Genomic DNA, 16,315 nt, shown 5'->3' on the forward strand with positions numbered 1-16,315 from the left:
AGCTGTCTGATACACCACCTGGATGGCGAATGTTGTGCCTGTGCTGAAGAAGGATGGAAAGACCAGAGTGTGTGTTGACTAAAGGGACCTGAACAAAGCAAGTCCAAAGGATAATTTTTCTTTACCAAATATCCACATTCTTGTAGATAATTATGCAAAGCATGAGATACAATCATTCATGGATTGCTATGCTAGGTACCACCAAATTCTAGTGGATGAGGATGATGCAGAAAAAATCGCTTTCACCACTCTATGGGGTACTTATTGTTACAGGGTCGTGCCATTCGGTTTAAAGAATGCAGAGGCAACTTACATGAGGGCCGTGACAACTATTTTCATGATATGATGCACAAAGAGATTGAAGTATATGTCGATGATGTCATCATAAAATCAAAGACACAGGCTGATCACGTGTGCGATTTGAAAAAGTTCTTCGAACGGCTTCGAAGGTATGACCTTAAGCTTAATCCAGCCAAGTGTGCATTTGGGGTTCCATCTGGGAAACTCCTCGGTTTTATAGTCAGTCGAAGAGGCATTGAACTAGATCCATCTAAGATAAAATCCATTCAAGATTTGCCACCTCCGAAGAACAAAAAGGAAGTCATGAGTTTACTCGGGAGGTTGAACTACATCAGTAGGTTCATTTCTCAGCTCACAACCACATGCGAGCCCATCTTTAAGTTGCTGAAAAAGGATGTCGCTATCAAGTGGACGGACAATTGCCAAAAATCTTTTGACAAGATCAAATATTATCTGTCAAAACCCCCTGTATTGGTCCCATCTGAACCTGGTAGGCCTTTGTTTTTATATCTATCGGTGATGGATAATTCCTTTGGGTGCATTCTAGGGAAACATGATGCAACAGCCAAAAAGGAACAAGCAATCTATTATTTGAGCAAGAAGTTCACCAATTATGAGGTTAAGTACACCCTTTTAGAAAGGACATGTTGTGCCTTGACTAGGGTCGCTCAGAAGTTGAGACATTATCTTTTGGCCTACATGACTTATCTTATATCCAGAATGGATCCTTTGAAGTACATCTTCCAAAAGCCAATGCCCACTGGCAGGCTCGTAAAATGGAAAATCCTGCTCACAGAGTTCAACATCGTCTATGTCACTCGTACCGCGATGAAAACACAGGCTTTGGAAAATCATTTGGCAGAGAATCCAGTTGATGATGAGTACTGGCCACTTAGCACATACTTCCCAGACGAAGAGGTCAACTCAATAGAGGAAGTAGTTCCAGATGATTACCCTATATGGAAAATGTATTTTGATGGGGCTATCAATATCAAAGGAGTTGGGATCGGGGCAATCCTCATCTCACCTATTGGACATCATTACCTGCAACGACCTGACTTCGATTCTTCTGTACCAATAATACCGCAGAATACGAAGCTTGTATCATGGGTTTGAAAATGGCCATCGATCTGGATGTGCATGAACTATTGGTTATGTGAGATTCTGACTTGCTTATCCGGCAAGCCCAAGGTGAATGGGAGACTCGAGATATCAAGCTTATTCCGTACAGACAATGTGTGCGAGACTTGAGCAAAAGATTCAAATCCATCGAGTTCAGGTACATTCCCCAGTTTCACAACGAGCTAGTCGATACCTTAGCTACTCTAGCCTCGATGCTCCCTTATCTAGGCAACACTCATATTGATCTACTAGAAATCCAAGTTCAGAATCAACACGGTTACTACAATAAAATTGAGACAGAACCAAATGGTGAACCATGGTATCATGACATAAAACGATTCCTGAAAATAAGAGAATATCCAGAGCATGCTAAAGGAGATAAAAAAGAACTATAAGGCTTCTCGCTAGTGGTTTCTTCCTGAATGGGAAAATTCTGTATAAGAGGACCCCAGATTTAAACTTGTTGAGATGCATAGGTGCTACGGAAGCAGAGTGGATCATGAGTGAAGTGCATTCGGGGGTATGCGGACTTCACATGAATGGATATGTTTTGGCGAAGAAGATTCTGTGGGCAGGGTATTATTGGCTTACTATGGAGCGAGATTGCTTCAGATTTGTTCGCAAGTGTCACCAATGCCAGATTCATGGTGACCTGATTCACTCGCCTCCTTTGGAGTTGCATCCCATGTCCTCTCCTTGGCCTTTCGTTGCTTGGGGAATGGATGTTATTGGGATGATCGAGCCAAAGGCTTCAAATGGGCATAGATTCATTTTGGTTGCAATTGATTACTTCACCAAGTAGGTGGAGGCCGTCACTTTCAAAGCAGTCACCAAGAAAGCAGTGGTAGACTTTGTTCATTCCAACATCATCTGTCGCTTTGGTATCCCAAAGACCATTATTACTGATAATGTAGCCAATCTAAATAGTCATTTGATGAAAGAGGTATGCGAACAATTTAAAATCATGCATCGCCATTCTACCCCTACCCGGCCAAAAGCCAATGGAGCCGTTGAAGCGTCAAACAAGAACATCAAGAAGATTCTTAGGAAGATGATCCAAGGTTCCAAGCAATGGCATGAAAAGCTACCTTTTGGTCGTTCGGGATACCGTACAACTGTTCGCACATCAACTGGTGCAACTCCATATCTGCTTGTATATGGAACTGAAGCTGTAATACCCGCTGAAGTTGAAATTCCCTCTCTCCGAATTATTGTGGAATTAGAGATTGAAGACACTGAGTGGGTCAAGACACGATTAGAACAATTGATGTTGATCGACAAAAAACGGCTAGCAGCAGTGTGTTTTGGCCAGTTATACCAGCAAAGAATGGCATGCACTTACAATAAGAAAGTGCGTCCAAGGCAGTTTGAGGTAGGCCAGTTGGTTTTGAAATGCATCCCTCCGTACCAGGTAGAAGCTAAAGGAAAGTTCGCCCCGAACTGGCAAGGACCCTACATCATCAAGAAAATATTACCAAAAGGGGCTTTGCACTTGGTAGATGAAGAAGGACGGGTACCAGACATAACTATTAATGCAGATGCAGTCAAAAGATATTATGTCTAATATATACCCACTGTAGAATTTTCACGTTTTGATTTTCTCAGATCAAAGTGACGAAGGCTATCATTTGCTCGCTATTCCAAATAGGTGTCACCCTTCCGTTAATCCTTTTGAACCGTATTTGTCTTCCTTGTTTCTCACTTTTTGGAACCTGTGTACTTGTAAAAAAAGCCAAACAACAAATCTCTGAGTCATTGAACTATGTCAGACCTGATTTCGAAAGGATATGTAGGCAGCCTTACCCTGGGTTCGGTCCCATCAGAACAAAAAATCCATATTCCCAATACTCCAAAACTGGGGCAGAAGTTTGTTTTATTTCACGGTTTTTCTATAAAAATGGTTTCCAAAAGTTGTAATTCGTTTCAAGGTTCATTTCGTCTTTTTACCTTTCAAGAACTTCTTATCGATGTGTTTGAGAATGTTTGAAGTCCCCATGCCAAGGCCATTAGGTAACCTCCCTCATGCAGTATCTTAGTCAAAAAAAGAAAGAAATGAGAGAGTCTTATTAGTAAAAACCCGTACGGGTACTATAAGGCAACAGTGAGCAGAGAAATGAGAGAGTCTTATTGGTGAAAACTCAGATGGGCACCATAAGGCGATGGTTAGTAGAGAAATGAGAGAGGATAGTTAGCGAAAACCTGCAAAGGGCTCTACTAGCCGAATGAGGGTATTCGATTCTCCGGCATGAGCACAACCAAGACAATTTCAAGATGAACATTTGCGACGAATTTTGAGAATTAGACAGCTTAGACGGATCAGGCGTCCAGTCCAAAATGCATGTCATGATTCATTAAAGTCAGTATATACCTCCAGATAAGTCTCCCTATTCCTTTCCCCAAAAGGGACACCTTTTGTCCAAGCACAGTTCTTTTTTCACTTTCAATTATTATTCTGTTTTACTCGTAATTTTTCTTTGAGTCCCTTTCAGTCTAATCCTGCATCAAAAGCGAAGCAAAGAAATGGCTGCAAAACTTGCTACGGTTTCCCTGTGATATCGAGTACAATTTGGGGGGCATATATGGCATTGACGAAGGCACGAATCCATCTGTGATCTCATTTGATAAGGCAAACAAAGTGTCTCAAAGAAATTGAAAAGGTCACCTAAGTAAGACCTGCTTCATGAGAAAGGTTGATAGGCACTACGACCAAAAACTGATACTGGTGCAAGACAGCTGAGTTTGATTTTAAAGAAAAATTGCCTTGGAGACAAGGGTGGTGGTACCATAGACATCTGGGTATGAAACAATTGGGGGCAACGTTGGAAAGCCAAGGGCTCCAGAAAATGATACAGAGTAGCTAAGCATCTCCGTACCAGGCTGACATGTCAGTTCTTCGACAGCAGTGGCCCTGAATCAAACTACTCCGGGTATCAAGGCCACAAACCAACCACCACTTTGAAAACTCACAAATTTTTTTCATTGTTTGAAGCAAGAACAAAGCAATGCGGAATGGCGATTCTAAAAGAACGAATGTCACCAAATGTAAGCTCCTTAAAATCTCTATTTTCTTTTATGTTCAGCATGCATCACTATTGTTCACACCTCCCATTTTCGTAGCTTAACCCAGGTAGAACTTTTACGCCTAGGGGGATCCAGCTCATAGTTCCGGGTAGAAGTACTTTCGCTCAGGTTGTTTTTACATAGCTTAACCCAGGTAGAACCTTTTCGCCTAGGGGGATCCAGCCCATAGTTCCGGGTAGAAGTACTCTTCGCTCAGGTTGTTTTTACGCAGCTTAACCTAGGTAGAACCTTTTTGCCTAGGGGGATCCAACTCATAGTTCCGGGTAGAAGTACTCTTCGCTCAGGTTGTTTTTACGTAGCTTAACCCGGGTAGAACCTTTTCGCCTAGGGGGATCCAGCTCATAGTTTCGGGTAGAAGTACTCTTCGCTCAGGTTGTTTTTACGCAGCTTAACCTGGGTAGAACCTTTTCGCCTAGGGGATCCAGCTCATAGTTCCAAGTAGAATTACTTTTTTCTGAGGCTAGTTTTCGTAGCTTAACCTAGGTAGAACCTCTTCGCCTAAGGGGATCCAGCTCATATTTTCGGACAGAAGTACTTTTTGCCCAGGTTTGTTTTTACGTAGCTTAACCCAGGTAGAACATTTTTGCCTAGGGGGATCCAGCTTATAGTTCCGGGTAGAATTACTATTCGCCCAGGTTTATTTTACGTAGCTTAACCCAGGTAGAACCTTTTCGCCTAGGGGGATCCAGCTCATAGTTCCGGGTAGAAGTACTCTTCGCTCAGGTTGTTTTTACGCAGCTTAACCTAGGTAGAACCTTTTCGCCTAGGGGGATCCAGCTCATAGTTCCGGGTAGAAGATAGAAGTACTCTTCGTCCAGGTTTGTTTTACGTAGCTTAACCCAGGTAGAACCTTTTCGCCTAGGGGGATCTAGCTCACAGTTCCGGGTAGAAGTACTCTTCGCTCAAGTTATTTTTACGTAGCTTAACCTAGGTAGAACCTTTTCACCTAGGGAGGTCCAGCTTATAGTTCCGGGTAGAAGTACTCTTCGCTCAGGTTGTTTTTACGCAGCTTAACCCAGGTAGAACTTTTTCGCCTAGGGGGATCTAGCTCATAGTTCCGGGTAGAATTACTTTTTGCCGAGGCTAGTTTTCGTAGCTTAACCCAGGTAGAACCTCTTTGCCTAGGGGGATCCAGCTCATATTTTCGGGCAGAAGTACTTTTTGCCCAGGCTTAGTTTTCACAGCTTAACATAGGTAGAACCTTTTTGCCTAGGGGGATCTAGCTCCTATTTCTGGGTAGAAGTACTCTTCGCCTAGGCTTGCCTTTTGTAGTTTAACCCAGGTAGAACTTTATCACCCAGGGGGATTCAACATTGTTTTTCCAGTAATACAGGGTGCCAACCCCTGGTTACATTTCCTTTTTCAGTAATACATGGCACCAACCCCTGATTACATTTCCTTACCAGTATAGGGTACGCCAATCCCTGGCTTTGTTTTCCAACATAAGGTACATCAATCCTTAGTTGAGACACCATTTAGACAATAAGGGTACATCATTCCCAAAGAATCATATTTTCCTAGGGTACACCAATCCTGACACTGTAGTGCTTTTAATAAAGAAATAGTTTAGATTTTTGTTGCGAATAACTCACAAAATTTTTCTAGTAAAAACTGGGGCAGAAAATTTCGCTCGTTTGTTTGTTTTGGTGCCTGAATAGATTTTTACCTTGAGGAACAAGTTTCTAGGCGACCAAAAGAGGAAGTCTCAATTCAAGAAAAGAAAAACAAGGAAAAGAAGTGAATCCAAAGTGCAGAAGCGGAGAAAAGATGTGGATTGCTCAAGACATAGTTGAAGTCACAAGCTCTGCATGTCCCGTTTTGATCCGAAAATCTGAAAAAGAATGAACCAGTGGTTGCAGCTAACGAGCATCAAGATTCATATCAGAGTCTGCAGGAAGAACCATCCAAGACTCAAGATCAAGCTTCAGAAGACTCATAGATAGGAATCTTGTAACTCATATCTGATCGACTTGTTTAGTTTCTTTTTGATTTTTGATGTAATAACAAACTTACGGACCGGAGCCTCGATGGAACCTCACTCGACTTCTCAACTCATAAGTTTAGGCTTCAATTATTGGGATGTAGGGTATTGGTATATGATAGTTTATTTATTTAAATATCTAAAATCATACACTTTTCCACAAACAATTCCATAACTCTTGGCCTTATAATAATCTTAAATTAGTTTAGGAAAATAATTCAAGTGCGCTAGTTTATTTAGGTGCACTTTAAATAATTAAACATCATGGCTATATGTATGGTCTCCGTGGCATAATTGTGATATGTAACAAAATAAGTATTCACACGTGTGACTTATTTCAAAGTAACCTTTTCATAAATGTTAATCAAGCAATAAAAGTAGACATAGGTAAAAGATGAGATCCAATAAAATACAAGTTATCCAAAATAATATAAGCCAAATATAGTCAATAAAGCGACCGTGCTAGAACCACGGGACTCAGGGAATGCCTTACACCTTCTCCCCGGTCAACAGAATTCCTTATCCGGACTTTGTTTTCGCAGACCAATAATAATAGAGTCAAGCCTTCCTTTGAATAGGGATTCAAATAAAAGGTGACTTGGAACACCGGCAAAAATCAACTCCAAGTGGCGACTCTGTAGATAATATAATCCCTATTTCAAGTTTGTCACTTTAATTGGAAAAACTCTTTAACCCACAATCCATAACACACATTATCTTTTGGAGAGGCAAAAAGAAGGTTTGACAAAATGAGGCACATATATTTTGTGTAGTTATAGATCATTGCATAAAAATAAATTATTTCCATATATAGAAAGGGATCATTCTTTTTAGTACAGACTAAAAAGGAAATAAGTTCATATAAACTGAAACGGATAGAGTAAGACTTTGTTCTATTGTTATGGTCATATATAACATATCAAATTTAAAGATATTTTAGCAAAGTTATTTATAAATCAATTTGGGCAAAAAGTCAATCCAACTTTAGATGAGTGATGGGCTATGACAAGAGTAAAAATTGCACGGGGCGTCTTATTTGGTCGTTTTCATTTAATCTATACCTATTTTTTTTTTAAAATTTTGTACTCACTTTTTAAATAACTTCAGTCCCCTTTCTCCTCTTCCTTGCTTTGCAACTCTCTCGAATCATTTACAGGAAAATCTCAGCAAAGCATAAGTTGTTTAAAGATACTACCAAATCAGCATAAACAGACTTTATTTATATTAATGATTCTTACACGCTCCAGGCACAAAATATAACAATTCTCACATAAGCAGAGGTTGCCATTCTATCATTGATTGTCTTTGAATTTTTTTCATATAAATTTATAAGAATTTTTATCCATTAGCCTCTTCCTGCTTCTCTATACAGACATAACTAATGATAACGTCTTTTTGTTTTTCTTTGAGAAAACGGCACAAAGCTTTGGAACATTAAACGATCTTGTTCTGGGGACTTTTGAAAGGATAATGGCAATCTCTTCAATATTAGTTCTAAGTTAATTAAATAACTTCAGTTAGAAGTTCGACGGATACAACACAAAAACTTCAGCTCTAGAGCTGAAGTTTTCCAGTTACAAAACAAAAACTTTAGCTCTAGAGCTAAAGTTCGCCAGTTTCAAAACAAAAACTTCAGCTACCAGTTACAAAACAAAAAATTCAGCTCTATAGTTGAAGTTCACCAGTTACAAAAATAAAAACTTCAGCTCTGGAGTTGAAGTTCCCCAGTTACAAAACAAAAACTTTAGCTCTAGAGCTGAAATTCGCCAGTTACAAAACAAAAACTTCAGCACAGTTGGTTCAGCACACTTGCTACTTCAGGCCCGTCTACTAGCTGTTGAAGTTTTGCGTGATTGTCTTTGCTACTTCAGCCTCGTATGCTGAAATTATGCGAAAAAGCGGGTCCGCTTGCAATTTTTTTTACAAAACGGACACAAATTAAAACGTAACACAAAAAACGGGTATAGATGCAAATCCCCTATGACAAGATGAGTTGAATTTAACAAATAAATAGATCAATGACTAGCCCATTCTTAAGCGAGTTCGACGGGTTAAATGGGTTTGGATTCAAATTGTCACCCCAATTAACTGCCCATATTTGGTCGTGAAATAAGTCACCGCAGTAGTTCCCTCCAACTATATGGCTCTTTTATCGTCAGAAAACAAACAAAGGGAAAAGAATCACTCTCATTTTCTATTTTTTATATCGTTCCAATTTTTTGTTCTTTTCCTACGTACTTCCCACAGAAATTAAAGCAATAGATTAACACAAAGGTTGTGACTTGTTCTTATAATTACAGATCTAATGAAGCATTGATTATTAAAGAGAAATAATAAATTGGACTTTAAAAAAGATACAACAGAGTTGTTTAATTAATAGATTGGATCGGCCCTATCACCTAACTTTGATCTATATTTATTCTGTTCATACAACAAAAACCTGTCTCAATTAAGTGGTACAAAGTCTTCGAAGTATAAAAAAAATGGACCAAAAAAAAATTAAGTTAAATAAACTAAAATTAGTCCAAGAACGTGTCACGATATACTTCTCTCTTTAGTCACTAACCCAAAAAAAAAAATCTCTTTTGTCTGCTTATAATATTATTTCATGACCTTAAGAAGGTCCTTATTATAAGCTTCGTTAATTCAAGATTAGCTTTATAAACACCACATCTTTCCAACTTCATGGCAGTTTAATTTAAATATTATGACACTAATCTTACTTTTAGCAAATAAATTTCATAGGTTGAGACTTGAGAGCCTGTAAATTAAAGTCAACCTGGGCATCCTTATCTTCTTATGTGTACCCATATAAATAAATAAATCAAGGGGGAAGTTGCATTTTGGTAAATCTTAGTCTATTATTGAAATTGACGAAGTCGAAGTACTCATATTTCACAAATAAATTTAAAACCACTTTGAGTTTTAAGTTTATGAGGTCAATTTTGAAAGAATGTCTTAAGTCGAGTCTTTTTTTTTAGAAGTGAGACGTTGTTGTTGTTTCAATTTTAAGTTAAATGTCTACATGAATTAGCAATTTTTTTGCTTGAAAAAACAAAAGCTATTACTCACTGTCAAACGTAGCTCAAGGCATACGTTTCCTTGCTTAACTTCCAAATGAACTTCCCAGCTAGAAAATACAGGACTTTACTTCTTCTTTCTCATTGCAAGATTCCTTTTCGATCTACTTATTTTCTACTATTATATTCATAACATTTAAAGATTGGGAGACCACTTTATAGCTAATACATTCAAATCTCTGTGTAATGACATCATTCATTCGGATATTTTTTGACTGCCATAGCATAATGCTAATATAGAGAACATATATTTAATATAACATAATTAACATGAAAAATCAGTTCCAACAAAAATTTAACTTACAAAGGATGACCGCGGTACAGTAGTTTGACAGTAATTTATTTAGTTTAAATTGTTCATGAATATCGAGTAGCAGAAGCTAATTAATTAGTTAATGCGTGATCTCCAAAACTTCATAGGCAACTGACTTTGACACATGGGCTTAGGCTGAACACGCAACAATGAAAATAAAATATTACAGAAATACTTGGCATATACTTATCAGGATATTCCTTCACGACGTGTCTTTTCTTTTTTTTGTGCCTATAAATTGATACGCAACTATCAAACTCTAACAATATACTTTATCTTTCGATTATTCATCTTCTCAAAAGAAAGAACAAAGCTTTGAAGCAACTTCAAAAGTTTATCGTGATGAAACCTCAAAAATCATTGTTGATCAAGGTTCTTATTACACAATGTTTGTTAGTTCTTTGTGTTGCACAACAGGACTTTGATTTCTTCTACTTTGTTCAACAGGTAAATACTCCAACTATGTTTTGTAGCAGGCGTTTAATCTCTATACATTGACAGTGTAAAAAATAATTTCAACAATATTAGATCAGTTAAAAGATTTTCTTTTTGATGCAGTGGCCAGCATCTTATTGTGATACAAGACGTAGTTGTTGTTATCCGACTACCGGAAAACCTGATGAAGATTTTAGCATCCATGGTCTATGGCCAAACTATGAAAATGGTAAATGGCCTCAAAACTGTGATCGTGAAAGCTCTTTGGATGAGTCAAAGGTACTCACATTTTCAAATTTAATTCTGAAGAAGTAGGCACAAATTGCTTTATTATTAGGTTTACGTCAATATCATCGTCAGATTTGATGAGTCTTTTATATATATATATATATATATATATATATATATATATATATATATATATATTGTTAATCAAAATCTTCTCTGATAGTATGATTTTTCATCTCCATATATAGAAAGATTGCTTTAATGACATGTAGGTGACACTTGAGTCAATAAAGGACACTTCTACTAATTTTTTTTTAGGTAATTATTCAGACTTATTGTAACGACCTATCCTTTGTCCTATTTTGTTTGATACTATTAATTATTTCTTGAGGAATCAACCAGGTTTTGCTTTCGCTACAATTTTTTCAAACTACTCAATATTTTGAATTATTACCTATATACGTTAGCTTATGAATTGAAGTAGTACCTTTTAAGTAGTTTTCAAATGTATAAATTTTATTTCAAAGTATTTGAAGAATTCTGCTCCAGTATTCACACCGAAGATATAAGGAATTGACCTTTATTCGAAAGGAACGGAGGGAGAACTTAAAAATATTGCACATATATAACTTTTCATAATAGATCTTAATTCTTCACCGCGAAAGTGATTGAAAAACTGCTAGGGTAGATTCCTAATTCTTTCAAGTCTTGGGTTAATTACGAAAGAGATTGAAAACCAGTCAAATGGAACTCTGAGCCGATAACTTTTGGGTACAAACTTCCTTTACATTTATCTTCAAATATATATAATATATATACAGTAACATGCATGCATGTTGTGAAGGTAGGTAGTATTTTTCTTGTGCTAGAGTCGTGAAAAATGACATCTTCTACTCAAAAGACCAAATAATTAGCTGATCTTTAGATGAATTGGCATTTACTCTCTTTTGACAAAAAGTATAATTTGTTACTTTTTGCTGTCCACGTTTCCTTGCTTAGAATTCTTGTTTTCCGTTATTTGTTCATGGCTGACATACTTTTGCTTCTAAGAAATGTTTTTCTTTCGTTGTACTAAGATTTCTACTCCAAGCTTATATATGTAATTAAAAAAAAATTGAGCTATATCCACTGACAAAGTATTTTTCCAATTGCCAGTAACATGTTAGTTACCAATTTACCAATTAGTTATCAATTACTCCTAATACTTATCATTAAAATTTACCTGTAATTACTTTATAATAATTTAATTGTATAATATTTTTTACAATATTAGTGCATAGAAATGAATTCTTAAAAATGTTAACCTAGTAAAATTGAAGTAATGCGGTAAGTCAAGTCTTAAAAATGTTAACGTATTATTGCTCAGAGGTTGGTTGCTTAGCAGTTAGAACCCATGTCTCCTTGCTTAGTAGGTCTGGTTTGTTAGACATGGTGGGACTTTACTTTTGCTTCTACGAATGTTCTTTTATTATTAGAGACAGAGTTAAGATTTGAATTGTATGGATTTTAAATTTTAGGATAGCGACATTAAATGTTATTAGCTAGATTTTTGAATTTAATATTTATATATATTTAATAAATTTCTTAATACAAATATAGAATCTTGACAAATGTTTATTAGGGCTAAACCTGGCTGTATGTTACCTTCTAGCTCCACCCATGATCATTGGTGATTTTGTCTTTTTGAGTAGTATGAATGTTTCTTATCCAATATTTTGCTTTAATTAGAACAATGTATACCAAGTAATGCATGCAGTAAGATAATACTAAATTCTTTTCATAAAATTGTATTTTGCAGATCTCAGATCTTATAAGTACAATGGAAAAGAATTGGCCATCATTGGCTTGCCCAAGTAGCGATGGTGTAAGATTTTGGAGTCATGAATGGCTAAAACATGGAACCTGTTCTGCTCTTGGTGAACGTGCTTACTTTCAAGCTGCTCTTGACTTCAGGAAAAAATCAAACCTTCTTGAAAACCTTAAGAATGCAGGTGTGTGTGTGTGTGTGTTTTTCAACTGCAAAATTCCTCTTTGTCAACAGTTAATTTCTATAAACTGACACTACAAAGATTTTTAAACTATCTGGTTGCATAAAGATAATTAGTAACAACTGTAAAATAAGATCAGTAACCTGAAAAATAAAGCAGCTTATATAGTACAACAATGACTTTACAATGCAATGAACATATTATAATTTCACATTCTATATGAGATAAATAATATCAAGTTTTATGGTATAAAATTTAAACAGGTATTTGCTAATATAAATAATCAAATAATGGATAAATGCAATCACAACTTTAATATCGGAAATAGTATCCTAATCCTAGTAACCAAACTAGAATGGACTGCTCAGATGGTCAGCACCCTCCACCTATAACTTCAGGGTCGTTGGATTGAGTCACCAAAGGAGCAATAGCTCCAACAAAAGGGGATCAAAGGAACCAAAGGGTACGGGAATCAAAAAAAAAAAAAAAACTAGTAACCAAACTAACCCTTGATAGTGTCAATGTATTTTATGATCAAGGCATATAAGCTAAATTCTTTTGTCAATATGGCATAAATACTTATTTTTGAGTCCAACATAACTTTTCATTATCAGGTTATTTAAAGAATATATTAGATTAGTCAATTTGTCACTTAGTAGGTTATGATTTGAAAAATAATGCAGATTAAGTACTTGCTACAATAAGTTAAAAAAATATTGACAGTGTAAAAATTCTTGAAACTCTCTCAGTCTCAATGTGTATATAAGTTAGATGTAATTGGCACTAGCAATATACCTTGAACACCTCCTGTACTTCTTAATTATCAATGAAATCCTCCCTTGCAGCAAAAAACAAAAAAAGTGTATATAAGTTAAATCTTCTTTTTAATATATTAGAATAATTCTGCTGCTAACTTTATTTTGTGTTTACTAGGGATTACACCAAGGAATGGAGAACATTACACTTTAGAAAGCATTAAAAAGGCAATAGAAGAAGGAGTAGGACACAGCCCTTACATAGAATGCAATGTGGATACACAAGGAAATCACCAGATTTACCAAGTTTATCTCTGTATGGACAAAACTGCAACAGATTTTATTGATTGCCCAGTTTTCCCACATGGCCGAGGATGTGGTTCCAAGATTGAATTCCCTCCTTTCTCCTCTGACCATGATGAATTTTAATTCTTCTTCTTTTTTTTCTTTTGGTTAACTTCAATTATTTGATCATATTTCTTGATCTTCTGTTAATTAAAAACCTTCCACATGTAATAATATGTTAACGAAATGTCACGTTTTATTTTCTCGTATTCAATTTCAGTGAACATGGTTCCATCTTTTAACTTGACTCTGTTATTATTGTCATATGTATATTGTCCTTTTTCTTTCTCTTTGTAAGTCTTTCTTGGATTTTCTTCTTTCATCTGTATATGGCTCGTCAATTAGATAAGAACACCACTTTAAAAGCTACTTAGTGTTTAGTTATAATAATAATAATAATAACAATAATAATAATAATAATAATAATAATAATAATAATAATAATAATAATAATAATAATAATAATAATAATAATAATAATAATAATAATAATAATAATAATAAAAGATACCGAATTGGAAAACTCATTTATTCAAAAAATACTCCACTCGGTCGTTTTAATTTATATGATATTATTATAAATAGTATTTTATTTATGGTGAATGTCTATATTTTAGAGAGATTTTAGGATTATTACTTAGTGGCTAAGTCACTTTTCCCCTATAAATAGAGAGGTTCTATTTCAATGTAATTCAATCCAAATCAATAAGAATTCTCTTCTCCACTTTTCTCTGCAATACTCTTCTTATTCTTTTATTGTTTTATAACACGTTATTAGACAAGACTAACTAATTGAGTAGAAACTTTGAGATTGAGCATAATGATTGTCAATTGTTTCATGAACTTCATTTAAGGTAAGTATTTTAAATACAAGCAAAGACAATAAGTTGTGATTATAACTCTAATAGAGTTTGTAAGAAATTGTAACCACGTAAAGTAGTAAAATTTCTCACTACAACATTATGCATCTACAGCTACGAATTCTTTGCTACGAATAAAAAAAGATTGGCTATTATCTAGCAATAGCCATAAAAATTGAAATTCCATGGATGTTCACAATTTGGTAAAATTTCTTAGCTACAAAAAGTAAATTGGCAAAGCTAATTCCTACTTTTTGCTATAGTTGGTTAGTATTGTGACAATAACTGCGAAAATAGCTACACATTTACTGCCACGTTATAAATTTGTAGCTAATTGTTAGTTTTTGCCACGCATTTAATTTATTATAGCAACAATAAATATTTAGCCACAATAAATTATGCCAAATAAAATATCGAATATATTTGCTTCAGGTTATAAAAATCGTGGCAATAATTGGCTCAATAGCTACGATTAATATCATGGCAAAATAATATAGCCACGAATTTATATAACTACAATAAATATTGTAGCTAATTCTAAGTTTTGCTATGCATATGAAGTCACTGTAGCAATTGTAATCTTTTAGCCACGATACATTTATTTGCACATAATTCCATAGCTAAAAAAATAGTCTTGCTACAATTTTCAAAGATTGTAGTAACTGTTGGGACATATGTGCTCAGGAAAAGCCTACACGAGACAACTCAACGAAAAATCTATTTTAGAAGCTTATTAAAAAATTTGACACGCAAAGAGCATCTAAAATTATAAAACTTCATAATAGATAATTTCTTAATTGAGTTTTTCCTTATCAAGAGACATAGATACATTTGTATCTATAAAAAGAGGACAAACATTTTACACGCCTTGCGACGATTATGAAACAAAATTATAAAGAGTAGGAAGACAAAGGTTTAGTCACTAATTCATTAGTTGGAATGAATGCAAGGGACTTTGGTTGAATTTGTTAGAGTTTATAAATTCAAGTGTGAAATTTATTAAAATTCTTATAATCACATAGTTATTCCTAATTCAAGTGTCATGCATCGAGAATCTATTTCTATAAACAACTATGCTATGTTTAACAATATTTATTTATTAATTTAGTAAAAAATTCGTCATAGTTTCCACTGAGAATCCATCAACATAACACCTGGTAGAAAAGATCATTCAACTCAATCCAACACTATTGAATATTAACTCATATTCAATTAGAGTAATTCACTAATATAATAAAGTAATACATAAATTCTTTAAAATAATAAAGAACTAAACACCGTCTCTCAAATAAATAAGTAAAATTTTAACATTACTTGAGGATAAAAAAATATGCAAATAAGACTTCTAAATATTTTACAGTAATAAATCTTCATCATCAGTTTCAGGTTCTGATTCGATGTCTTCAATAATATCATCATCTAAGGTAACATTAGTGCTAATAATATCAAGATCATTTCTTCTCCAGTTCATAAAGTCTTCATCTTCATCAAATGTACCTGAGAACTCTTGAGCATTTTGTTGAAAAGTTTCTTCACTGAGAGCACCACCAGTAAAATAAGTAGAATGACCATTCAAGACAATGGACCAATTGGGATGAAGATTATCCTTGACATAAAAAACTTGTTCTGCTTGAGATGCAAGAACAAATGGTTCATTTGTTGCTAGCTTTCGTTTAGTATTGACACTAACAAAGCCATGTTTATCTATCTTCACTCCTTTTCCAATGTGATCAACATCCAGCCAATCACATTTAAATAAAACAATCCGTTTACCTTCAAGATATTGAAGTTCTACTATTTCGGTCAGAGTACTATAATAATTTATAT

General features: G+C 35.0%; 1 protein-coding gene across 1 annotated transcript; it reads left to right on the forward strand.

Moving 5' to 3' along the window:
* Positions 1 to 10,132: 10,132 nt before the first annotated feature.
* Positions 10,133 to 13,875, forward strand: LOC107759406 (intracellular ribonuclease LX). The gene is made up of 4 exons (XM_016577348.2): positions 10,133 to 10,324; positions 10,436 to 10,591; positions 12,339 to 12,531; positions 13,462 to 13,875. The coding sequence occupies exons 1-4, from the start codon at positions 10,220 to 10,222 to the stop codon at positions 13,710 to 13,712; spliced, it is 705 nt and encodes a 234-aa protein (XP_016432834.1). The 5' UTR covers positions 10,133 to 10,219; the 3' UTR covers positions 13,713 to 13,875.
* Positions 13,876 to 16,315: the final 2,440 nt, after the last annotated feature.

This window comes from Nicotiana tabacum, chromosome 20, assembly GCF_000715075.1.
Source record: "Nicotiana tabacum cultivar K326 chromosome 20, ASM71507v2, whole genome shotgun sequence".
NCBI lineage: Eukaryota > Viridiplantae > Streptophyta > Magnoliopsida > Solanales > Solanaceae > Nicotiana > Nicotiana tabacum.

Coding starts and splice junctions, on each gene's coding strand:
- LOC107759406 (XM_016577348.2), top strand. CDS start 10,220: ATGAAACCTCAAAAATCATTGTTGATCAAGGTTCTTATTACACAATGT. Junction 10,325..10,435: donor TCTTCTACTTTGTTCAACAG/GTAAATACTCCA, acceptor TTTTTGATGCAG/TGGCCAGCATCTTATTGTGA. Junction 10,592..12,338: donor GCTCTTTGGATGAGTCAAAG/GTACTCACATTT, acceptor TGTATTTTGCAG/ATCTCAGATCTTATAAGTAC.